Source organism: Mustela erminea, chromosome 2 (genome assembly GCF_009829155.1).
Source record: "Mustela erminea isolate mMusErm1 chromosome 2, mMusErm1.Pri, whole genome shotgun sequence".
Lineage (NCBI taxonomy): Eukaryota > Metazoa > Chordata > Mammalia > Carnivora > Mustelidae > Mustela > Mustela erminea.
In genome coordinates this window covers 97,340,136-97,361,965 of record NC_045615.1, presented here as the reverse complement: position 1 = coordinate 97,361,965, position 21,830 = coordinate 97,340,136, and the positions used below count along the sequence as shown (strand labels likewise).

At 51.4% G+C, this 21,830-nt stretch overlaps 1 protein-coding gene across 4 annotated transcripts in view; it reads left to right on the top strand.

Annotated features, from left to right (window-relative positions):
• Positions 1-50: 50 nt before the first annotated feature.
• Positions 51-21,830, top strand: part of GAK (cyclin G associated kinase) — a 55,697-nt gene continuing 33,917 nt past the window's right edge. The window contains exons 1-7 of one of the 4 annotated variants that reach the window (XM_032333524.1): positions 265-348; positions 1,066-1,142; positions 11,994-12,055; positions 12,725-12,784; positions 13,682-13,796; positions 17,046-17,188; positions 20,992-21,117. In XM_032333524.1, coding sequence (XP_032189415.1) covers positions 12,782-12,784; positions 13,682-13,796; positions 17,046-17,188; positions 20,992-21,117 — 387 coding nt within the window. In that variant the 5' untranslated portion in view covers positions 265-348; positions 1,066-1,142; positions 11,994-12,055; positions 12,725-12,781. Of the gene's footprint in view, positions 349-1,065; positions 1,143-11,993; positions 12,056-12,724; positions 12,785-13,681; positions 13,797-17,045; positions 17,189-20,991; positions 21,118-21,830 lie in introns of those variants that run through there. The other 3 variants (XM_032333523.1, XM_032333522.1, XM_032333525.1) reach the window with 3 other exon arrangements.

The window sequence follows — 21,830 nt, the reverse complement described above, 5'->3', positions numbered from 1 at the left end:
GCGACCGGGAGCCCGCGCACGCGCACCCTCCCGGCGCGGCGGAACTGAGGCGCGGCGTTTTCCCGGCTGCGGCGCGCCCCCGCGGCTACGTCACGGCGTCGGGGCGGAAGATGGTGCAGCTCCGGGCCGGCGGTTGCTGAGCGAACCCGGACGCGGCTGGACCCTGAGCTCCCCGCTCCGGCGCCCGCTGCGGGGCCGCGGCCATGTCGCTGCTGCAGTCTGCGCTGGACTTCCTGGCAGGCCCGGGCTCTTTGGGCGGCGCTGCCGGCCGCGACCAGACGGACTTCGTGGGGCAGACGGTGGAGCTGGGCGAGCTGCGGCTGCGGGTGCGGCGGGTCCTGGCCGAGGGTGAGGCCCGGACCGGGAGCGCGGGGGCCATCGCGGGGCGGCCGGGCGCGGGGCTGACCGGGAGGGGCGGGGTCGGACCGTGCCAGGTGCGGCGCGGTCCCGCGGGGCGGGGGTGGGGGAGGGTCGTCGCGGCGGGCGCAGGTGAGGCCGACCCGGCGTGACTGCCGTGGGTGAGCGAGGCGGGGTACGGGGCTGGGCGCTTCCTTGCGGGAGGTGTGGCAGTCGTGGCAGGTGCGGGGCCGACCTGTGGCCGGAGGAGAGGCCGTGGCGGTGGGGGGAGGAGGTGGTAGGCAGGTGAGAGGCCACAGCGGGGCTGGAAGGAAGGGGACCCATAAGGCTGAGCAGTGCGCTGGGCGGGGGTGAGTCATGGCCCTTGTGGGGCTGGCGGGACAGCAGTGCGTCTCAGGACATCGCGCTGACTGTCCTCAGTTCTCAGGGTCCGGAGCGCGGGTGCGTGCGCCCCTTGGGGAGGGTGGTTGTCCTTGGACGTTGGGGTAGACCGTGCCGTGACCTATAGCCCAGCTTCCTCCTGTCGCCACCTGTTTCCCTTGCCCTGATCTTTGTGATTTAGGTTAGGGCATGCCAACAGTCGTGACCTGTGCACAGCCATGCAGGTTGGACTCGCCAGTCATGGAGGAATTTCCTGGTCATTTTTAGTCATCTTTGTTTCTGCGTGCTGTCTCCAGCTTCCTGATGTCCTTTCTCTTCCTCACACAGAGTCTATTGCCATCGTCGGTGTGATCCCATTCTCTCCTCTGGATTTTCCTTACATTTTGTCGGTGGCGCCCACAGGGGTATGTCACATTTTGCTAGCTTGATGCTTACTGGCTGAACACAGTTGGCTCTGAGGCTGGTGCTGGAGCAGAACGGTATTTCCCTGAGTTAGCATGGGGCGCTGGAGTGGTGCAAGGTGGGACCACAGACCTGTCTGGGGTAGCTCTCAGGACTGCAGGCTTAGGCTGTCACGATCCCCAACCTACTGCCATGTCTGCTCAGTCTGAGGCAGGAAACTAGCGGACCCTTCTGATGTCCTAATTCCTAAAGGCCTGAAGGGATGTTCTGGCTGCAGCATTATCATATGCTTTTTCTCCACTTGGGTAAAAAAACGAACAGATTTTGGATGTGATTTGGTAGGAAAACCTCAGGCTTTTCTTGCAGAGGTGGGGGCCAGAATCTCTGCTAACATTAACGAGTGTGGTATCTGTTACAATGAGGGTTCCCTCGGATCAGTTCCTTTATTCTGAAAATACCAGGCAACTATCTTGGTTTCTTAAGAGATTCATAGGGGCAGTAGGTGATTTTTGCCTTCCGGAATTTAAAATTAGACACACTCCAATGACAGAAGGACAGTGCAATACTGGAGGATCCTTGGGGCAGGACAGGCAGTGGCCAGGGTTCCAGCAGGCCAAAATGAGGTCAGAGTGCTCATTCAGAATGCTCCTACCAGGGCGGAGGCGGGGCCAGGCCAGGGGACAGGAATTAAAGATGGGAGGTGGGTCCTGTGGAGCAGGAAGCTTACCAGTCACTTAAAACCAAGGATGAAGAATGAGGAAATGGGACTAGCTGATAGGGTTGTGCAATAGAACCCACTCCCTTTGCTATCTAGGCACGTCAGGAGATAAAAATACCCAGCAAGGTCTTGGTCTTGAGAAACATAACAGGAACCTTGTAGCTTTAAAGCTTGTGAACCCTCTTCCTGAACTGAAATGGTTAGAAAGCCATATGAAGTGTCAGGAAAAACAGCAGCTCTGGAACCTAGGCTGGGGGAATTCATGCTGTGTTGTATAAATGTGGGGAAGGTTCCAAACCTTAAACTCTGGGGTGGAGAGAGATGTTGACAACTTCACAGTTTTCCAGGTGTTGGAAAGATAATAGACATCCTTTATATCCTATGATATTCCTACAAGAGTTGGAAAAGTCTTTAATAATCTAATAAATCATGTATCCACAATTAAATGAGTATCCTCATTGTGAGATAATTAAGACTTTAAATAGCCCCACCTTATTTCATGTCAGGTGTTGCCCCAGATGAATTTAGGATGGATCAGATTTTGCTGTGAGAGGGCTTAGGAAAAAACACATTGTTTTCATAGCTTTTCGGAATTTGCATTTGTATCATGAAGTGGTTTGTGGGGCAGAACTGTGGAGCCACATAGCTTCCTAATCTTTTGAAAATTGGCTTAAGTGTTCATTTAAAAAAAAAAATCAGGTTACTGGGAGTAACCCCAATGTCAGAGGGGCTGAGTCCAAGCAGATTCTAGAATACATTCTTTAAGTTCTCTTGTTTTGGATTTTGCACATTCTTGCTTGCTTCCTACTATCCAGAGAGGTGACAGAGGTGATCGCTCTGCTGGGTTTTTCCCCGCGAGGTGAGTCCACCTCTCCAGTGACTGTCTGACTTTGGCTGCACTGCTAACGATGTGGACGAGGTGGTGTGGGGGCAGCTCTTCAGAAAAAGAAACAAGTCCACAGAGCTGTCCCATAACGTGTGTGTAACTAGTTGTGTGTGTTTGCGGGGACACCATGTGCCATGTGTGTTATCAATGGCCTTGGATGAATGTGGGTCCCTTGTGTTCTGTCTGGGGCCTGTACTGGCCTGAGAAGCTGTGAGGGCATGCGCCACACTAACTCTGGGCTGGCTGTTGTCCTAACCCTTCACCCCTCTGCCTCCTGATCTCTGCTTTTAGAGGGCTTTTGCCTTGTCTGTGTTAAGTGTCAGGATTGGGGAGGGCACAGGGGCTGTTTGGTACTGGCTGGCAGTTGCTAGGTTGTACAATAGGACTCTTGGCTAAAGGTTTCAGAAACCACTGGGGTTGGTGTGATGGAAGGAGAGGGTTGGAGGTTGAGTCAGGACGTCCTCTACAGGGATACACAGCATAGCATGTTTAAAGATGATTTGAAAAGATGGGGTGGTCATCGCTCCCTGACATTCTAGCACACGGCTCTTCCAACTTAGGAAGCATGCCTGAACCCTGAGGCCTGTGGGTTGGTGATCTTGTTCAAGAGTCTTTTCCCTCAACTGCCGTGGCTGCTTCACCCAGGGAGGGGTGCTGAGTGGATCTTTTCTGCAGATACCCTAGAGCACAGATAACCAAGGTCTTTGCAGGAAGCACCTGCGCCTTGGGCAACTGGTTCTAGTATTCAGACTGGTGTGGTTCAATCTTGTGTCGGGTTAATTGCTCTCTCTCAATTCTCCTAACCCCATTCTCTTCACTCGCACCTTGGCGACTGTACCATCAGCCCTTTAACTTGTCGTAACTAACACCTAGTGTGGAATAGTCATGGTCACCAGCACATCATTTATGAAGTTGTCTGGTGGGCGGAGTCCCTGGTGCTTCCTGTGTTCTGTCATCCGTAAGGACGGTCAGCAGCTTGCCAGGGCCACCAGACAGTGAGCAGGGGAGTTGGGACTGGTGGTGCATCTTCGGTCACCCTTATGGCACAGGTCCGCCTGTGGAGTGTGTCCTGCAGGGAGAAGTGTCCAGAGGATGTTACAGTGGAAGAAGCAGGTGGCCGTGCACCTGTTGGGGAGCCACTGGAGGTGGGCATTGCTGGGGGGCAAGATGGGAGCTGCATGCCAGGGTTCCCGCGCCTTTTTGGTCTGTGCGTCAGTTGACTGCAGGTGCAGGTGGTATGCAGGTGCCCGGAGTGGGACATCATGGCGAGGTCACCATGGTGGGGAGATTATTGTGGGAGGAAGTCACCCTGTGTGGAGGTCACTGTTGTGGGGCAAGGGAAAGGCTGCCCTCTCTCCTTCCATTGGCCCGGTCTGCTCCTCTCTGTGACCTCCTGCTGTTGCATGGGCACATATCCCTGAAAGGTCTGTGGAGATCACGTGAGAATTGGAGGTGGAGGTAATGGGGTGCCTGTTCCTAAGAAACACTGTCGATTGATAACATAAAGTAAGATCTCCTGGATTGCTCCTTGTGCTGCTGAGCCACGTTTCTTGGTGCTCACTGTCCCCTGCCCTGCCCCCCACCCCGAGTTCGTGACCTTGTGTAGAGCCCTACCAGACCCCACTGTCCCCACACCATCCTCGCTGCAATGGGCAAACACTATGTGGGCTTGTGTTGATTTGCGTTTCTCTGACTCATGAATTTGAGCATTTTCCATGCTTATTACCTTATTCAGACCACTGTTCAGAATCATACATGGATGTCCTATGCCTGTTTTTCTTTGAAGTAAAAACAATTTAAAGTGAGTTATTGACATACAGTAAAATGTACAGAGTTTAGATGCTCTGATAAGGGTTTACACCATGTACCCAACCAGTTGTTGAGTTAGAGAACTGTTGAGTGACCCCACAAACCCTCCCGTGGCTCCCAGCCCCCTTCCCTGCCACCAGTCCCCCCAGCTAGGAGTTTCCCTCTCCCAGAGTATCCTGCACACGGCCCCGCACCCCGAGTGCTCTGTCCAGTTCTGAAGTTTGTTCCCTCCCTTGTAGTGGCTTGTCTGTCCACTCGCTTGTTGGATACTTGGGTGTTTCCAGTTTGGACCATGATGAGTAAAGCTGCCAAGAACATTCTTCCACAGTATTTTTTGTTGCCATGTGTTTTGTCTCAGGTAAAATACCCAGGAGTGGTATTTTGGGGTCTGGGTTGGACACAGGTCTCTTTGTGTGCAGCAGGTGGCACTGGTTTGTGCTCCTGGCAGCCTCGCAAGGGCTCCTGTCCTCAGCTGGCACCTGCATCAGTATTGCCAGTCATCCTGATTCTCTCTGCTCTTGTGTGTGCATGGGGGTTGCTCTCTGGCATGGGATTTCCACGTGCCTGATGATACTATGCGGGACACTGTTTCTCCTGCTTATGAGACAGTTATGTGTCTTGTTTTGTGTGCAAAATGCCCTTTCGGGTCTTTTCTGTTTTGAATTGGGCTGGAGTTGTGGGAGTTTCTTATCGCAGATACAAGTCATGTATTTTTATATGATACACACAGATGCAGGTGTGTGAGGAGGAGGAAGAAAGCCGTAGATGGGGTCACTGCTGTCCCTGGCCAGGCTGCCCTGGGGAGCGGGAGGCCAGTCTGGCCAGCTGAGGTGTCTTTGCCTGTGTCCAAATTCCAGAATGTGCACGGGGTCTTAGCAGTGCCTCCCCTGTCATTTCTTTTTTTTTTTTTTTTTTTTTTTTTAAAGATTTTATTTATTTATTTGACACAGAGAGAAATCACAAGTAGGCAGAGAGTCAGGCAGAGAGAGAGAGAGAAGCAGGCTCCCGCTGAGCAAAGAGCCCGATGCGGGGCTCGATCCCAGGACACTGAGATCATGACCTGAGCCGAAGGCAGCGGCTTAATCCACTGAGCCACCCAGGCGCCCCTCCCCTGTCATTTCTTTATGTGTCAGCAGTAATACTGTTTCTGTTGAGGGTTTGTTTGATAGAGAGCAAGAGCAAGCAGGGGGAGCAGCAGAGGGCGAAGGAGAAGCAGATTCCCCATGGAGCAGGGAGCCAGACACGGGACTCGATGCCAGGATCCTGGGGCCATGAGCCGAAGGCAGAGGCTTGACTGACTGAGCCCTAGGCCCAGCAGTATTACTGTTTTTATTTAAACTTTGATTTTGAGATAATTATAGATATTTACTTGTAGTTTTAAGAAATGACACTGGTATACTTTGCCCATTTCCCTCAGTGGTAATATCTTGAGAAGCTAGAGTCAGCATCTTGACATTGATGTCATCAAGACGCAGAAGTTTCATCTCCACAAGGACCCCTCCTGCCCTTTCACAGCCATGCCGACCTTCTTAACCCTGGAAACCACTGATTTGGTCTCTCTCTTCAGTTTTGACATTTGTATATCCTTTTGGAATTGGCTTTTTTCACTCTGGAGTTCCAACTAGGTGGTTGTGTCCATAATGTGTTTGTGTTTATTGGTGACGAGCGTCACCAATGGTATGGATGGACCCCAGTTTATGTGATCATTCATGGAGTGACATGTGGGTTGTTTCCAGATGTTTTAGGCTATTAGAACTACAGATGCCATAAGCACTTGTGGGCAAGGTTTGTGTGAGTGTCATTTCTTACTTTTCTGGGATCGGTGCCCAGGACTGCAGGTTTAGTTCTAGGAAACCACCAGTCAATTCTTCAGAGTGGCTGTGCCATTTCCCATTTCTCACCAGCAGTGGCTGAGTGTCTTGTGCTTCTCAGGCTCCCATAAAAAATGCCACAGACTGGGGCATAAACAACAGGAATTTCTTTTTCCGCCCTGGAGGCTCCTCATCCCAGAGCCAGTTGCCGGCAGTGGTGGTTCCTGGTGAGGTCTCTCCCTGCAGCTGGCAGGTGGTGTTGTCTCTGTCCCAGAGGGGAGAGAGACCACAGTCCTATCGAGTCAGAGCCCCACTATGAACACCTGATTTCTGTAACTGCCTCCCTAAACCCCCCGTATGCTCATACAGTCACACTGAGAGAGCTCAGCTTGTGGGGTCTGTGCCCACGCAGCTGAGCTCTTAACCAAGAGTGACCCAGTGTCCCTGGTCCTTGCCAGCATTTTGTGAAGTGTTTTTATTTTTTATTTTATTATTTTTTTAAAGGTTTTGTTTTTATTTATTTGACAAACAGATCACAAGTAGGCAGAGAGGCAGGCAGAGAGAAAGGAGGAAGCAGGCTCCCTGCTGAGCAGAGAGCCCAATGCGGGACTTGATCCCAAGACCCTGGGATCATGACCTGCTCCGAAGGCAGAGGTTTAACCCACTGAGCCACCCAGGTGCCCCTGTGCAGCATTTTTATTTGATCATTCTAGCAGGTGTATAGGGATCCTGTATTGCGGCTTCAGTCTGTACATCTCTGGAGGCTGACCACACATCTTTGTGGGCAGTATGTCTCTGCCTGTCATGTTGTTTGCCTGTTTTAGAATTGAGTTTTCAATTATCACTGAGTTTTGAGAGTCCTTTATGTATTCTGGAGAGAAGTTCTCCATCAGACATGTGGTTTGCAAGAATTTTCTCTTTGTCAGCAGCTTGTCTTTTCATCTTAAACAGGGTCGTCTGCAGACCCACAGTTTTAATTTGATGAGGTCACATTATCAGCTCTTCCTCATGTGACTTCTGCTTTTACTGTCACATCTGGGAGCCCTTATGCCCAGCTCTGGATTGTGAGGGTTTTTCTCCTACGTTTTGTCTAGGAGTTTTCTGCATTTACATTTGTACCTTCTTGAATTGATTGTCATAGAAAGCATAAAGTTTAGATCAAAGTTGCTTTTTTTTTTTTAAAGATTTTATTTATTTATTTGACAGACAGAGATCACAAGTAGACAGAGAGGCAGGCAGAGAGAGAGGAGGAAGAAGCAGGCTCCCTGCTGAGCAGAGAGCCCAATGCGGGGCTCGATCCCAGGACCCTGGGATCGTGACCTGAGCTGAAGGCAGAGGCTTTAACCCACTGAGCCACCCAGGCTTTTGTTTTGGTTTTTTGCACTGGTCATTGCACATGCTTCCACCAAGTTGATTTTGTGCCATTGTGAACCATCACTTGGCACATTTATGTGACTGTTTTGGGACTTTTCAGTTTTGTTGCATTGGGAGCTTTGAATTTGTTCCTCCCCAGCACCACACAGTCTTGGTTAATGCAGCTACAGAACAGGTCCTGAAATTGGGAATTCTCTTTTAGGAAAAATTTCAAAAACAAAGAAAAGTAGAGTAATAGAACAAATATCTGTGTTCTTACTATCCAGAATTAATGGATGTTGATTTTTCAAAGATCATTTTTGATTCCAGACCTTTTACAAAGTAATTAACCATCACAGACACTGTGAGTGGCTCTGTTGACCTTCGGTACCCTGACTGTGTCTCCCTCTCCTCAGAGGCACCACCACTGTGGACTTCCTGTTTGTTGTCTTTACTTTCTCTACAAGCGTGTGTCCAACGGCGGTACGTAACGCTGCTGCCGGGACATTGAATGTTCCAAAGGTAATGTGTTTCAACATTGGAAGATGCTTTTCACTTAGGGTTTTGTTGTCCTGATCTGTGATTGCCCACTGTGTGTCAGATGCTGTTCTGGGTGCCAGTGGGAGAGCAGTAAACAAATCTCCAAATGGAACATGTGGCACAGCATCAGGAGTCAGAAAGCATTAGGAAGAGGGAACAAAATTGGCTGTAGGTGGTTGGAGCGGGGTGAGTCAGAGAAGGCCCCCAGGGAGGAGTGCAGAGCAGAGCCTGAGTGTGTGTGTGTGTGTGTGTGTGTGTGTGGCCAGTGACCAGGGCCAGGGTGCCCCAGGTGGGGTTGCAGGGCTCCAGGGGAAGGCCCTGTGAATAGGCTGGGGGAGCATCCCGAGAACCTTGTAGTCTTGCTGAGGCTGCTCTTTGGTTCTAGAGGTTTTTGGTCAAGCCCTTGGAACTGTCTGCCTATAGTCATGTTGTCTGTAAATAACAGATTTAGCTCTTCCTTTCTGATCTTTATGCTGTTTGTCTGTCTGTCTAGCTTTCTGGTGCTGGTGACAGTCTGCAGTGGGAGGTATCACAGTGCTCCACAGACAGACCTGCCTTGGTCCCGAGATCAGAAAGCACCATTAGGGCTCCCATTAGCTGCAGGGTTTTGTAGTTGCCACTTGTCAGATTGAAGACATTCCCTCTCTTTGCCGAGAATGTTTCATGTTACTATTTTGAAAAGTTAGGGGCACCTGGGTGGCTCAGTCGGTGAAGCATCTGCTTCGGCTCAGGTCATGATCCCAGAGTCCCACATCAGGCTCCTTGCTCAGCAGGGAGACTGGTTCCTCTCCCTCTGTCTCCCGGCTTGTGCTCACACTTTCTGTCAAATAAATTCGTAAAATAAAATCTTTAAAAAAAGAGTCATGAGTGTTTTTGCATGTTGACAGATGCTTTCCGTGTGTCTGTTGAGTGACAGATGAGTTCCGTGTGTCTGAGGAGTCTGCCTTCCCTGTCCTTTGTGTCCTTTGCCACAGGAACTGTTTTTTGGTGTCAAACCACTGTTGGTCATAGAATGTTGTTCTTGCTGGGTGTTGCCCGACTCGCTCTGCTGGTATTTTCCTGATGGTTCTGACATCTGTGTTAACAAGTACTTTCTCGTTATCGTGATTGTGTCTGTGGCCTCACATGATGGGTTGGCATCTATTTTCTCCTGTCACTTAGGAAGGACTTTGTGCAAGATTGCTGTGCTGGTTCTTTCTTAAATGTTTCAGAGAATTCACCAGTGAATCCATCTGTTTTCTATTTTTGTTACACAGATTTTCACTTATTTCCTTTCATCTCTTTTCTTATATGGACTTGTTTTATTTTTTTTAGCAGGTCTGTTGAGATAAAAATGAGACACGATGTGCACATGTAGATGTCAGACACATTAAACGTGTCCAGTGCGTATACACCTGTGTGCCCATCGCTGTACCCAAGGCAGTGAACACATCCCTCACCTCCACAGTGTCTGTCCTTCCCCATTACACACCTTTCCTTCCTGCACCCTCCTCCCCTGGGCAGTCCCGATGTGCTTTCTGTTGCTGCAGATGAGTTAGTACTTTGTACAGTTCTCTGTAAGGGAGATCACGTGTCCCCTCTGCCTCCATGTTGCTGTGGGAACAGTAGTCCGTCCTGGTTATTGCTGGGTCGTGTTCTATGGAGGGATGGTTGGTTTGTCTGTTCACCGCTAATGGGGACATGGTTCGGGCAGTTACACATGAAGCTGCTGGGACCCTGTGTGTACAAGTCATTGTGTGGATGTGGCCTCCATTTTTCGTAGGTAAATAAATGCCCAGCGGCGTGATGACAGACAGGGCTGTTGAGCTAGCTTACCTTTACCCATGGAAGAAACTACCACGCTGTGTTCCCACAAGCAGGGTAGAAGCCTCACTACTAGGATGTGGGTGGACCCACATCCTAGTAACACTGAGTATGATCTGTTTAAAACACTGAGGCCTTCTAATTAGACGCACACAGGTGTGTTTCCTTAAAGTGTGTGTTTCCCTAATGGGTGATGACGTTGAGCATCTTTTCATGTGCTGCTCACCACTCATGTATCTTTGGTGAACTTTTTACATAGTCCACCCATTCAAAAGTTTGTTACTCCGTTTTGGATTTTCTTTATATTTTCTAGATGGAGTCCTTTATTGGGCCTGTGATTGAAAGTGCAGCTAGGCCACCTGTGTGACTCAGTCTGTTAAGCATCTGACTTCGCACTCTCTCAAGTGGTGTATCTAAAAAACCAGAAGTTCTTTACTTTGAAGAAGTCTGCTTGTCATGTTCTCATTTGTGGATCATACTTCCATTCTTAAGTCTAAGAAATCTCTAGGGCATATAGAAATATAATTGTTTTGAGAGCGTGCGCATGGTCCTGCCTGGGGGTGGATGGGGGAGGATGGTGCAGAGGCAGAGGGAGAGAGAATCTTAAGCAGGCTCCATGCAGAGCACTACCTCGGGCTTGATCTCACGACCCTGAGATCATGACCTGAGTGGAAATCAAGAGTTAGACACTCAACCGACTGAGCCATCCAGGCGCCCCTGAAATACAGTTGATTTTTGAATTGTGCATATAACCCATGATTACCCTAAACTCCTTTATTAGTTATAGTAGCTTTTTGGGGGGATAGATGTCACAATATTATCAACATAACCACTTTGTGTGCAAAGGAAACCATTTTCACTTCTTTCTTTTCCATCTGGATGCCTTTTATCTCTCTTCTTGCCTGATGGCACTGGCCAGGCTTCAAGTGATATTGAGTGGCAGTGGTGAGAGCACCTGTCCTCACCCTGTTCCTGCTGTGAGGAGAAGCATAGTGTCTCCTACCACTGGCATGAGGCTGCCGGTGAGTCTCTTGTAGACACCTGTTGTCAGGTTAGCGAGCGGCCTCATGTTGCTAGTCTACTGAGAGGTCTTCGTTTCAAGATGTAATTTTCCACCCTGCAAACCTAGTAAAAGCTAAGCAAGTTAATTCTGAAAACAAGAGAATTACATTATTTTCAAATATTTAACCAGCTCTATTCAGTCATGATATATGATGTTTTGTATATATTGTTGGGTTTGTTATGCCGACATTTTATTGTACTCAGAATTAAGAATTTGTGAAGGGGGAGCCTGTGTAGTTCAGTTTAGGCAGCTGCCTTTGGCTCAGGTCATGATCCCAGGGTTCTGGGATCGAGTCCCACATGGGGCTCCCTGCTCAGCAGAGAGCCTGCTTCTCCCTCTCCCCTCTGCTCCTGCCTGTGTTCCCTCTCTGGTTGTCTCTCTGTCAAATAAATAAGTAAAATATTAAAAAAAGAATTTGTGGAGAATTCTTTATATTTATGTAGGGTACTAGATGTACTTGAAAGTTTTGGGGGGCTTTGGGCACTGCTAGCCTCTTTTATTCTAGATGCTGGTGATTTGTCCTCTCTTCTCTTTCTTGCTCTTGCTCCCTCTGTGATCAGTCTGTCTAGAATTTATCAGTTTCATTTTCTTGTTTTCAAAGAATTTTGGCTTTCAGAGGCTCTGGTATTACTGATTTTCTCCATTCTTTTCCTCATTGATCTCTGTTCCTACATTGGTTTCCTTCCTGTCTCTGAAGCAGGATATTTAAAAGACAGGATCATATCAATTAGGGCCATTATGTTTGTGGAAAACAAAATTGCCTGCCACAAGTCCAGTTTGTGTTTCACTACTTAATGAAGATATTTGTAAAGCTTACTATCAAATAAAGTCATAGTACTGAACTGATATGTCTGTCTTTCTAATTTTCAGGAGGGTTTGCATTTGTATATGAAGCTCAAGACCTGGGAAGTGGCAGAGAGTATGCCTTAAAGGTAATAAAGGATGACATTTATGTGGGTTTTTGGATCACTTTAAGGAAATCTCTAAGTGGCACTGTTTCCAGAGATTTATTCCCATTATGTAGTATATGTTTCTTTTTTACAGTCTGTCCGTTTGTTCCTTCTGAGGGGAAGCCATCAGCAGCTCTAGAGGACTCAGAGCTGTGGCTTCCAACTTTGGGCACAGGGTGACGTCAAGGCCAAGTGCCAAAATGAGGGGTCCACAGATAGCGGGGTTTTGAAAGCCACTGGTGTGAAATGTGTGTGCATAGCTTGTGTGCACCCTGGGGTGCACAGCAGGCCTCACAGGGTTGAGGGGTGTATGTGGGGTTTGTGGGATGCTGTTGAGGCGTGACTGACTTTGGAGATCGGGAGCGTAGGCCCACATCTCTGTGAATGTCTTCTCCCATTTTCCTTGGTTGTTTTACTTTGCTCTAGCCTATTTGGAGAAAAGCTTCCTATTTTTAGTTTTTGTTGTGTCCTTGGATCGTAAAGGGCCATGTTCAGGGGTCTCTAACCTTCTGTCAGGTTTTTACACAGGCCAGATATTAAATATGGGTAAGCAGGTTGTGCTTGTAGGTGGCACTGTGTTTCTTCTCTTGGGTGTAGACTAGAAAGATAAACACTCCTTAATCTCTTCTCGTTTGTTATTTCCTGATACAGAGATTACTGTCTAATGAAGAGGAAAAGAACAGAGCCATCATCCAGGAAGTGTGTTTCATGGTATCCTTTTCCTGGGACTGCACGCACACGTGGGCACCTAGGGAGGCCTGCTTCATGCTGTGGGTGCTGGCTGCTGCAAGGCTGCTCTGGTGCCCTTCGGAGTGTACTAAAATTGGCCTTCTGCTTTCACTGGACCTGTCTGTGGGGTGTTCTCAATAGACGGGAGTTTTCTGCCTTGCTCCTCACTCCCAGGGTAATAGCAGGAGGCTCTGTAGCTTTGGGCATGGAAGTGTTCCGACCCAAAAGGTCTCTGTGCCCACAGAGGGACCGATTCCCTACCCTCTACTCCATAAGGAACCTGACGTGGCCCATGGCGCCCAGCCACCAGCTGCACTCCGGCGATCGCCAGGGCCCTTGCAAGGCCTGGTTCCTCTGGACCTCCCATGTCCCTTCTAGCCGCCCACCCCGCCCTGAGCACGGACGCTGGACGTGTGGGGCTTTTCTTGCTGGTTCTCCACTCTGGCACACGTTCTCCCTCTGCGGGGGTCTTGGCCTCTGCTGTCAGAATGTGTTCTCTTTTCTCTCTCGAAGCTCTGTCACCGTGAGCCCGCTGGCTGCCTGAGCCACGGGTCCTCGCCTTGCAGAGACTGGGTGGATTCCTTCAGTGCTCGTGGCCTCCCACACGCTGCCCGTACCCTCTGCCTGCTGTCCTGCCTGGCCCGTGGTCAGGTGTGTGCTGCCAGCATGGCGGAGGTCTTCATCCCGCCTCCCCCCCCACCCCCACCCCACCACCTGCCTTTCTAGTCGCCCCCACTGGCTCTCCATCTTTCTGCCCCAACGTGCTGGGATTGTAAGGTAATTTCATTCAACGTTTTGACTCTAGTGTCTTAATATCGTATGTATATTTGTTTTTAAATGTGCAGACTTACGCATTCTCCTTTAACAAGACACCTGCAGAAAAAACTTTCTGGCCATCCCAATATTGTCCAGTTTTGTTCTGCAGCGTCCGTAGGGAAAGAGGAGTCAGACACTGGGCAGGCTGAGTTCCTGCTGCTCACCGAGCTCTGCAAAGGTAACATTTTGTTAGGGTCAGAACCGCAGCAGTGTCACGGGTTCGAGTACTCAGCTGTAGTAGCGAGGGCGGGCTTGCTGCTGTGGCCCTTGAGGGCACACAACCCAGTGGCATCAGGCACTCCTTGTGTTCTTAGGGGTCGGAGGGACCCAGGGGCCTTCCAGAGAGTTCCAGGGGCAGAGTAGTCGTGTGAATATCTGTGGATGGTACCAAGAGAGCAGAGGCGCGGAACGTGCCTGGTCCCTGTGGTAGGGGCTTGGTCCATCTGCTCCACCGAGGATTAGGGCTTACCCACGTGGGGAGCGTCTGCCCTGCTGGAGCTCACAGTCTCTGTGGGTGACTAGAGTGCACATTGTCAGAGAGGCGTGGGGCGGGTACAGAGGCTTTGCCAGGAGGGCCTGGAGCCAGAGGCAGGAGCCATCGGGTGATGAGGAGAGTGCATGTGGCCCTCGGTCACCAGGAATGAGTGCTGGGAGAGAGGAAGCCTACGGCCCACAGCCACCCGGCCAAGAGCTGCGTGGGCGGGAGGTGTACTCACAGAAGGAGAGGGTGGGGGCCATGAGCCCAGGCACCCAGGAGGAGTCATGCCTAAGCAGGCAGGGGGCAGAAGTGTTGAGCATGAGGTGGGTGGCTGGCAGTGGCAAAGCCAGGGCAAGGAATCCCTCGGTGGTAGGGATCCTTGTCTAAGCACAGGGGAGTGAGGTGCTCCTCCAAATGGGGCTTCCTTTCTGAGAAAGGCCTGCCACCTGAGGCATCTTCTCATGCCCGCACACTTACCTGTTCTCTCTTCAGGGCTCCGCAGGGTCCCTTAGGTCCCCACCACAAGATGTTCCGCCAGCACCCCCTTCATGACGCATACTTGTCCTTGACCACAAATGCTGGTGCACGGAACTGCCGCATGTCCGGCCTGTGAGCCCGGCGAGCCTGTGGACAGGGCTGTCAGGGGCCTGTTGGCGGGGGTGCCATGTAGGGGCCCCAGTGGCATGTATTGGGCAGCACGTGTGAGGCTGCACATGGCTTCCCATCTGCCCCGGGGGCTCTGCTGCTGATGCTGCACATGCCTCACCTCACTTTCCACAGCTCAGGTCTCTGGTTCATTTATCATGCCATCCATTCCCCGGCGGGGCACTTAGCATGCTTCTGGATTGCATTCATTCTGGGTTTTCGAAGGCTTTGGGTTCACCGGGGCCCCAGGGTTGGGGCCTAGCAGTGGTAGCTCACAGCACTTGCACTGTGGGGCGGCATGGTGCTCTGTGTGGAGCAGATCCACCAAGCACACCCTTCAGGCTGGCGCTGGCCTGGGATTGCTTGTCTGGGAGCAGCACAAGATGCTCGGGGTGCTTGCAGGGCAGGTGCTGAGGGGCATGGGGGTAGAGGGTGGAGGGAATCTTAGGGAGGGATGTAGACGCCAGTCCCACTGAAGGAGGGCCTGGATGTATGCACACAGTCCCCCACCCTTCCCTGGCTCTTATCCCCCAATCTTGCCCTCCACCATGCCCTCTCCAGGAGCACTGCCACTGTTAGGGTTGTTACTTTTAAAAAGATTGCTCTTAATTCTCACTGGACACCAGAGGCCACTGAAGCACTGGTATTGTGATGCCCCTGCCATGGCCTGGTTCATTCCCATTACCCCAGGCAGCATGGCCGTCCATGTGTTACCCCTGCTCTGGACCCGTCAGCAATGCCTTGTGGGGCCTGTGCCTTGCCTGCATCAGGGGGAGGAGCAGGTTGTTATTTCCTGAGGGCACCTGTCCTGCCTGAGCTTGGGGTGCAAGGGTGGGATGTAGGCGTGGCTGGGAGAGGGCGACAATGGCTTGATCCGGTGGAGTGAGGGACAGGCGGGCTGGCGGGCAGAGTTGGATGGACCATCAGAGTGAAGACTCCACGGCAGATAGGTCACTGGGAAGGAGTGTGCAGGTCCTGAGCCACCACTCTGCCATCTGCAGAACAGTTAGAATCCACTTCACGTTTAGAAGCCGCGTTCCTTGGCATGACTGCATGCAGGCATGGGGCTTCAGTGCCTCACCCAGACAAAGAAGACAGACCCCAAGCAAAATCCAAATGGGCTGGGTAGTCCCATGTGTCACATGGGACTGGGTAGTCCCATGTGTCACATGGGACTGGGTAGTCCCCATGTGTCTGGGGAAAAGGTGTGCACATTTCTAGGCTGAGCAGAATTGGCTCCCTCAAAGCTGATGTATGAGCCAGGAGCTGAAGGCAAGGAGAGAGGAAAACCATTCTATCTGAGAGTACGGCATGTGCAAAGGTCTTGGGGCCTGTGGCTGGAGGGGAGTCTTGTGGGGGAGTGGCAGGAGATGAGACCTGTATGGGTGGTAACAACCTTCATTCTGCATGGAGGGGATGGGTCCCTGTGGTGCAATGTGCCCAGCAGACAGAAGGAGCTGGGGCCTGGAGCCAGGAGGGAGCAGTGCAGATGCAGGAGAGGGTGGGCTCTGGAAAGAGGCTCTGGGCAGGGGGCCGGAGGTAGGAACAGGGCTGTAGGGTTAGGGTTAGAGTACTGAGACATGTGGTGTGTAGGCAGCCTGTAGAGGCAGGCACTAGGGGCATGAACGTGGTGTTCCTAGTGGAGAGGTGGCACGTGGTCACAGAGGAAGCCATCACCCTGCCTGTGGCAGAGTTAGCGGGCCCTGTACTGAAGTCTCCTGGCTTCCCTGCTCTGGGTCCGAGGATGGCAGGTCCCTGGGCTAGAGTGACAAGGAAAAGCAGCTGCAGGGAAGCGGCCTCCAGGTGACAGCCCCAAGGGAGGGCAGGGTCTGTGGCCCCCAGCCCCTTGGGCAGGTCTGAGCCCCCAGCACACTTGCCAGGCCACACTCTGTCCGCAGACAGTCTGCACCTTCAGTGAGGGATGTGTGGTGACTGAGGTTTACTGCTCACGGGCTTGGAAAGGTAGTGCTGTGAGAGGGTGTCTGTGTCCAGGATCTGTGTGCTTGGAGCTATCATGTTGTGCCTGACCGCGCAAGGCCCAAGGTCCGCCATGAACACCACTTGCACTGTTGGCTGGCGCTCATATGCTGCGTGGGTGTCGTTCTCGGGGAGGAGGCTCTGGAACTTCATTGTATCCTGGTGGTGGTCCCTCCGTGGGGTTTTCTGGATGTGTGGCTTCGGCCTCAGGGCTCCAGGGGTGGCTGCAGTGGGCTGGAGGGGTGGCGGGGGGCCGCCCAGCTTGCTGCCGGGCTGGGGGCAGCATTTCTAGCTCTGTGGTGATGTGAATCTGATTGTGTCTTCCAGGGCAGCTGGTGGAATTTTTAAAGAAAATGGAATCTAGAGGGCCGCTCTCGTGCGATACTGTTCTGAAGATCTTCTACCAGACATGCAGAGCGGTACAGCACATGCACAGACAGAAGCCACCCATCATCCATAGAGACCTCAAGGTACTGTGTCCTGCCCGTCCTGCAGGCCTGCATCCCTGCCCCTGGTCAGGGTGTCCAGCTGGCTGGCAGTCTGTGATGGCTTTTCCAGAGAAGAGGGATGTAGTAGTTTTAGAACAGGTTTCCGGAAGCTTCTCCATTGAAGCAGGGTTGAGCCCTCTTTCTGTGTCAGCTTTGCAGTGTCCTGGGCCTGGGGCTTTGTGCCTCCTGTGCCCGTCACCTCACCTACCTGCCCTCCAGCTGACTCTGGGGTGCTCATGGCCGAGGCTCCTTTCCTTCCACCCGCTTGAGTCAGGAGGAGAATTGCTTCCCCTCTGGGTTGTCCATGCCCTTGCCCCTCAACGATCCGTCCCCAGGCAAAGGCTCTGCAGGAGCCCACCCTGGGCTCAGAGGTTGCTTTCCCTTGGGGAACCGTGCTTCTGAGAAGCCCCAGCAGGGTGCCCGTTGTGGGGAGTGGCAGTGTGCCGTGATTTTCCCTTTTCCGGACTGTTAATGAAATGGAGTGGTTTTTTCTGTGTATGGAGTCAGTACTTTCTTCAGGCAACATGTTTTTTCCTTTTCTCTTTCTTGTTTGTTGTCCATCAGGTAGTTTTTGAGTAGCAGGAGTTCCTCTGTTCTTCTGGTGGTCTTTCCACATTGTATGTGCTGCAGGGGCCTTCTCTGGCCTTCTTTTTATTTCCCCTGTTGTGTCTTTGGCGAAGTCCAGACTTGGGGAAGCTTGCCGGGCATCCACGCAGCTCCCATCCTAACTCTGCCCACATCTTGAGGGACCAGGTTGTATTTGCTGAAGAACCTTACGATCCCTTAGTATCATCTCTTGTCTGGTCTGTGGCCAGCTCTCCCAGATTTTTCTTCAGGTGTGATGTGTCTCTCACCTAGTGGGCCTGGAATGGCGCCCTCTCCTCCTTGGCTCTGGCCAGGGGGGCTCTTCCCGTGCATCCAGGGAGGCACTGGCACCCTGTGTGGGGGGCAGCATCTTTGTTTAGACTTGAACCTTAGACAACCCTGAACTTTTCCTTTTGTTCCTTGAACCTGAGAGGTTCACAGGTGCCCCCCCAACCCTTTATAGAAGACTGGGGTCAGGAATGACTGTCCTGAAGGTGCCTGGGTGGCTGCAGGCCCACATGCCAGCCATCCCTTCCCTGCTGCCTGGAGGGGCCTTCCTCATTCTACCGGATGGCTGGTGGATTTTCATGTGGTGTGAAGACTCCTGGTTTGCATATTAATGCATGTGCTGGTGAGCGGGAACTCCAGGAGGGTAAAACTAATAAAGACTCTGTATTGAAGCTGGCCTGCCTTGGACATCCCTTGTCTTCTCAGTGCCCTGTGTTCCAGAGGCCCACAGTCTCCGTGGCTTGTCCGTGGGAGTCGTCGCATGCCACTCTACAGAGGGGCAGGTGTGACATGGGGGATGGCAGAAGCCATGGGGAACGTGTCTTTCTTCCTATCTTGCTCCTTTGCATGGCTCCGTCCAACACTGCAGGCCACAGTGTAGCACTGGCGTCTGGCTGTTGGCTCAGCCTTATGGCTCCAAGGTCTGGCCATCTGGTGAGGCCCTCGCTGGGTGCGTGTGTTCTGAGAGCCGGCTCACTTGCTTGACGCCTGCTTCCTGAGTTGCTCTTGTCTGTGCTCTGGCTATGGGAGGTGCTTGCACCCTCATGGGATGTTGCCTCCGGCAGCGCATCGAGGCCCCTGTGCCTGTGCTTTGCTGACGACCCTTGGTGTTGGCACACGGTGTGGGTGTGGCTTATGGACTTCAGCTGGATTTTCCTTCCATTAATGAGCATCTTTTCAAGGGTGTTGGGGTTTGGATTTCCTCTTTGGGGAGGAAAAATTTGTGGAAGAATTTGCCTGATTTTCCCCTGAGGTGTCATTTCCTGCTGGGTTTCTTGGAGCCCCGTGTGGTCACACCACAGCTGGCATCATTGCCCTGAGTGGCAGGTGTCTTTGATGGAGTGCTCCTTGTTTCATGGGGAGCTTCTGTGACTTGCTGAGGAGTTGACACCCCCCAGGCATGTTGTCCTGGAGACACCTGGAGTCCACCGTTGCGTGTCAGGGCAGGTCTTCCTTGGTCCATTGTAGGTGGCCGTCCAGGACCTTGCCTGGATGGCTGTCCTGTGCCTGTGTGACCTCACGTGGGCCTGGCGCCCAGCGGATGTCCTATGGGGCTGTCGGTCCTGTTCCCTGTGCTCCTTTGCCTTCTTTAATGGAGCTTCTTGGGGGCCACATGGCTCTTTTGGGCTATTTGTATCTCCATGTGAATTTTTAAATTAGTTTGTCAGGTTCCACCCCAAAACCTTTCCAGAATCTGATTGAAATTGCCTTGACTGTCTCCCAGAGTGTGAGCTTGACAGGCTTTTCCTATAAAAGGCCCGACTTGAAACATGTCAACTTTGCATGCTGGCCTTGCTGGATAGTATACCAGGCTGCAGGAGCAGGCTGGCATGGCCATGCAGGAAGCACCCATGTCACAGCACCCATGTCACAGAAGGGAAGTTTCCTCAACCACCTAGGTGTGCAGGCCATGCAGAAGCCGGTAGTGGCCAGAGATGATCCTGGCCCATAGACTGGGGCCTGCCTTGGGGCGACCGCAGTGGATATGTGCCTGTCATGTTAAGAATATGGTCCAGTTCCTTGTCGCTTTTAGATTTGAAGAGTTTATCTCAATTATAGTTTACTGAGTAGAGGTGTTTTGTATATCTTTTGTTTGATTTCTTCCTAGGTTGTTTTTTTTTTTTTTTTTTTTAAAGATTTTATTTATTTATTTGACAGAGAGAGATCACAAGTAGGCAGAGAGGCAGGCAGAGAGAGAGGAGGAAGCAGGCTCCCTGCTGAGCAGAGAGCCCGATGCAGGACTCGATCCCAGGACCCTGAGATCATGACCTGAGCCGAAGGCAGCGGCTTAACCCACTGAGCCACCCAGGCGCCCTCTTCCTGGGTTCTTGATATGTTGGGTGATTTTAATTTTTTTTTTTTTAAAGATTTATTTATTTATTTATTTATTTGACAGAGATCACAAGTAGGCAGAGAAGCAGGCAGATAGAAGGGGGAAGCAGGCTCCCTGCTGAGTGGAGAGCCCAAGGGGGGGCTCAATCCCAGGACCCTGGGATCATGACCTGAGCCGAAGGCAGAGGCTTAACCCACTGAGCCACCCAGGCACCCCACAGCTTTTTTTTTTTTTAACTGTATTTTTTTCGTATTGCGGTAAAAGACACGTGGTATAAAACTTGTGGTCTTAACCTTTGTTAAGTTGTGTTCCAGCGGCATGAGGCACATTCATGGTTAAGTGATTTTATTTTATTTATTTATTTATTTATTTTTAAGATTTTATTTATTTATTTGACAGAGAGAGATCACAGTACACAGAGAGGCAGGCAGAGAGAGAGAGAGAGGGAAGCAGGCTCCCTGCTGAGCAGAGAGCCCGATGCGGGACTCGATCCCAGGACCCTGAGATCATGACCTGAGCCGAAGGCAGCGGCTTAACCCACTGAGCCACCCAGGCGCCCCCGGTTAAGTGATTTTAAAATGGCATGTTAATTTTTGATGTTCTAACTGTTTTAAACTTTTTTTGTGTATATTATTGATTGGAGTTATCTTTGATTTGCGGTTGATTTTAACTTTTTTCCTTTTATTTTTCTGAGTTATGTGTTTTAAAAGGTACAGAAAGAAGTTACAAAACTGTGTTTTCCTGTTTGTGGAAGGCTCCTCACTGTGCTCTGGGGAGCCCCGTCCCGTCTCTCCAGCAACCCCCAAGCCGGGGTCTCTGCAGCCCAAGTTCATAAGGAATGTCTTCTGGGATTCTGCAGGTGGAAAATTTGTTGCTCAGTAACCAAGGGACCATCAAGCTCTGTGACTTTGGCAGTGCCACGACTATATCGCATTACCCTGACTACAGCTGGAGCGCCCAGCGGCGGGCCCTTGTAGAGGATGAGGTGAGCGGGCGTGGGGGCTGGGGGAGGCATGGCCTGTGTCCTGGTCTGCTCCACCTGCATCTCCTTCCTGTGACGCTGTGCCGTGTGAAGACAGGCGAGTCACACCCTGGTGTTCACCTCCCAGGCCTGTCTTTGGACTGGGAAACACCGAATTTGAGGGTTATCTCATGTCTCCATCACTTATCTCATCCCAAAAGTGCCTCTTTCGGCTTTTCTTTTTTTTAAAGATTTGTATTTATTTATTTGACAGAGATCACAAGCAGGCAGAGAGGCAGGCAGAGAGAGAGGAGGAAGCAGGCTCCCTGCTGAGCAGAGGGCCCCATGTGGGGCTCGATCCCAGGACCCTGAGATCATGACCTGAGCCAAAGGCAGAGGCTTAACCCACTGAGCCACCCAGGCACCCCACAGCTTTTTTTTTTTTAACTGTATTTTTTTCGTATTGTGGTAAAAGACATGTGGTGTAGAACCTGTGGTCTTAACCTTTGTTAAGTTGTGTTCCAGCGGCATGAGGCACATTCATGGTTGCTCGGCTGATGCCACCATCCATTCAAAGAACCTTGTCACCATCCCAAATCCGGCTACTTAAAAAAATATATATTGGCTAAAGTTAAACCTCAGGGACTCCTGCAGGAGACCCCAGAGGGGATTGGTGAGTGTGCCCTGAGCACGCGTGGCTGCAGGGAGGGGCAGGAGGGCTCCATGGTGTGCCCTCA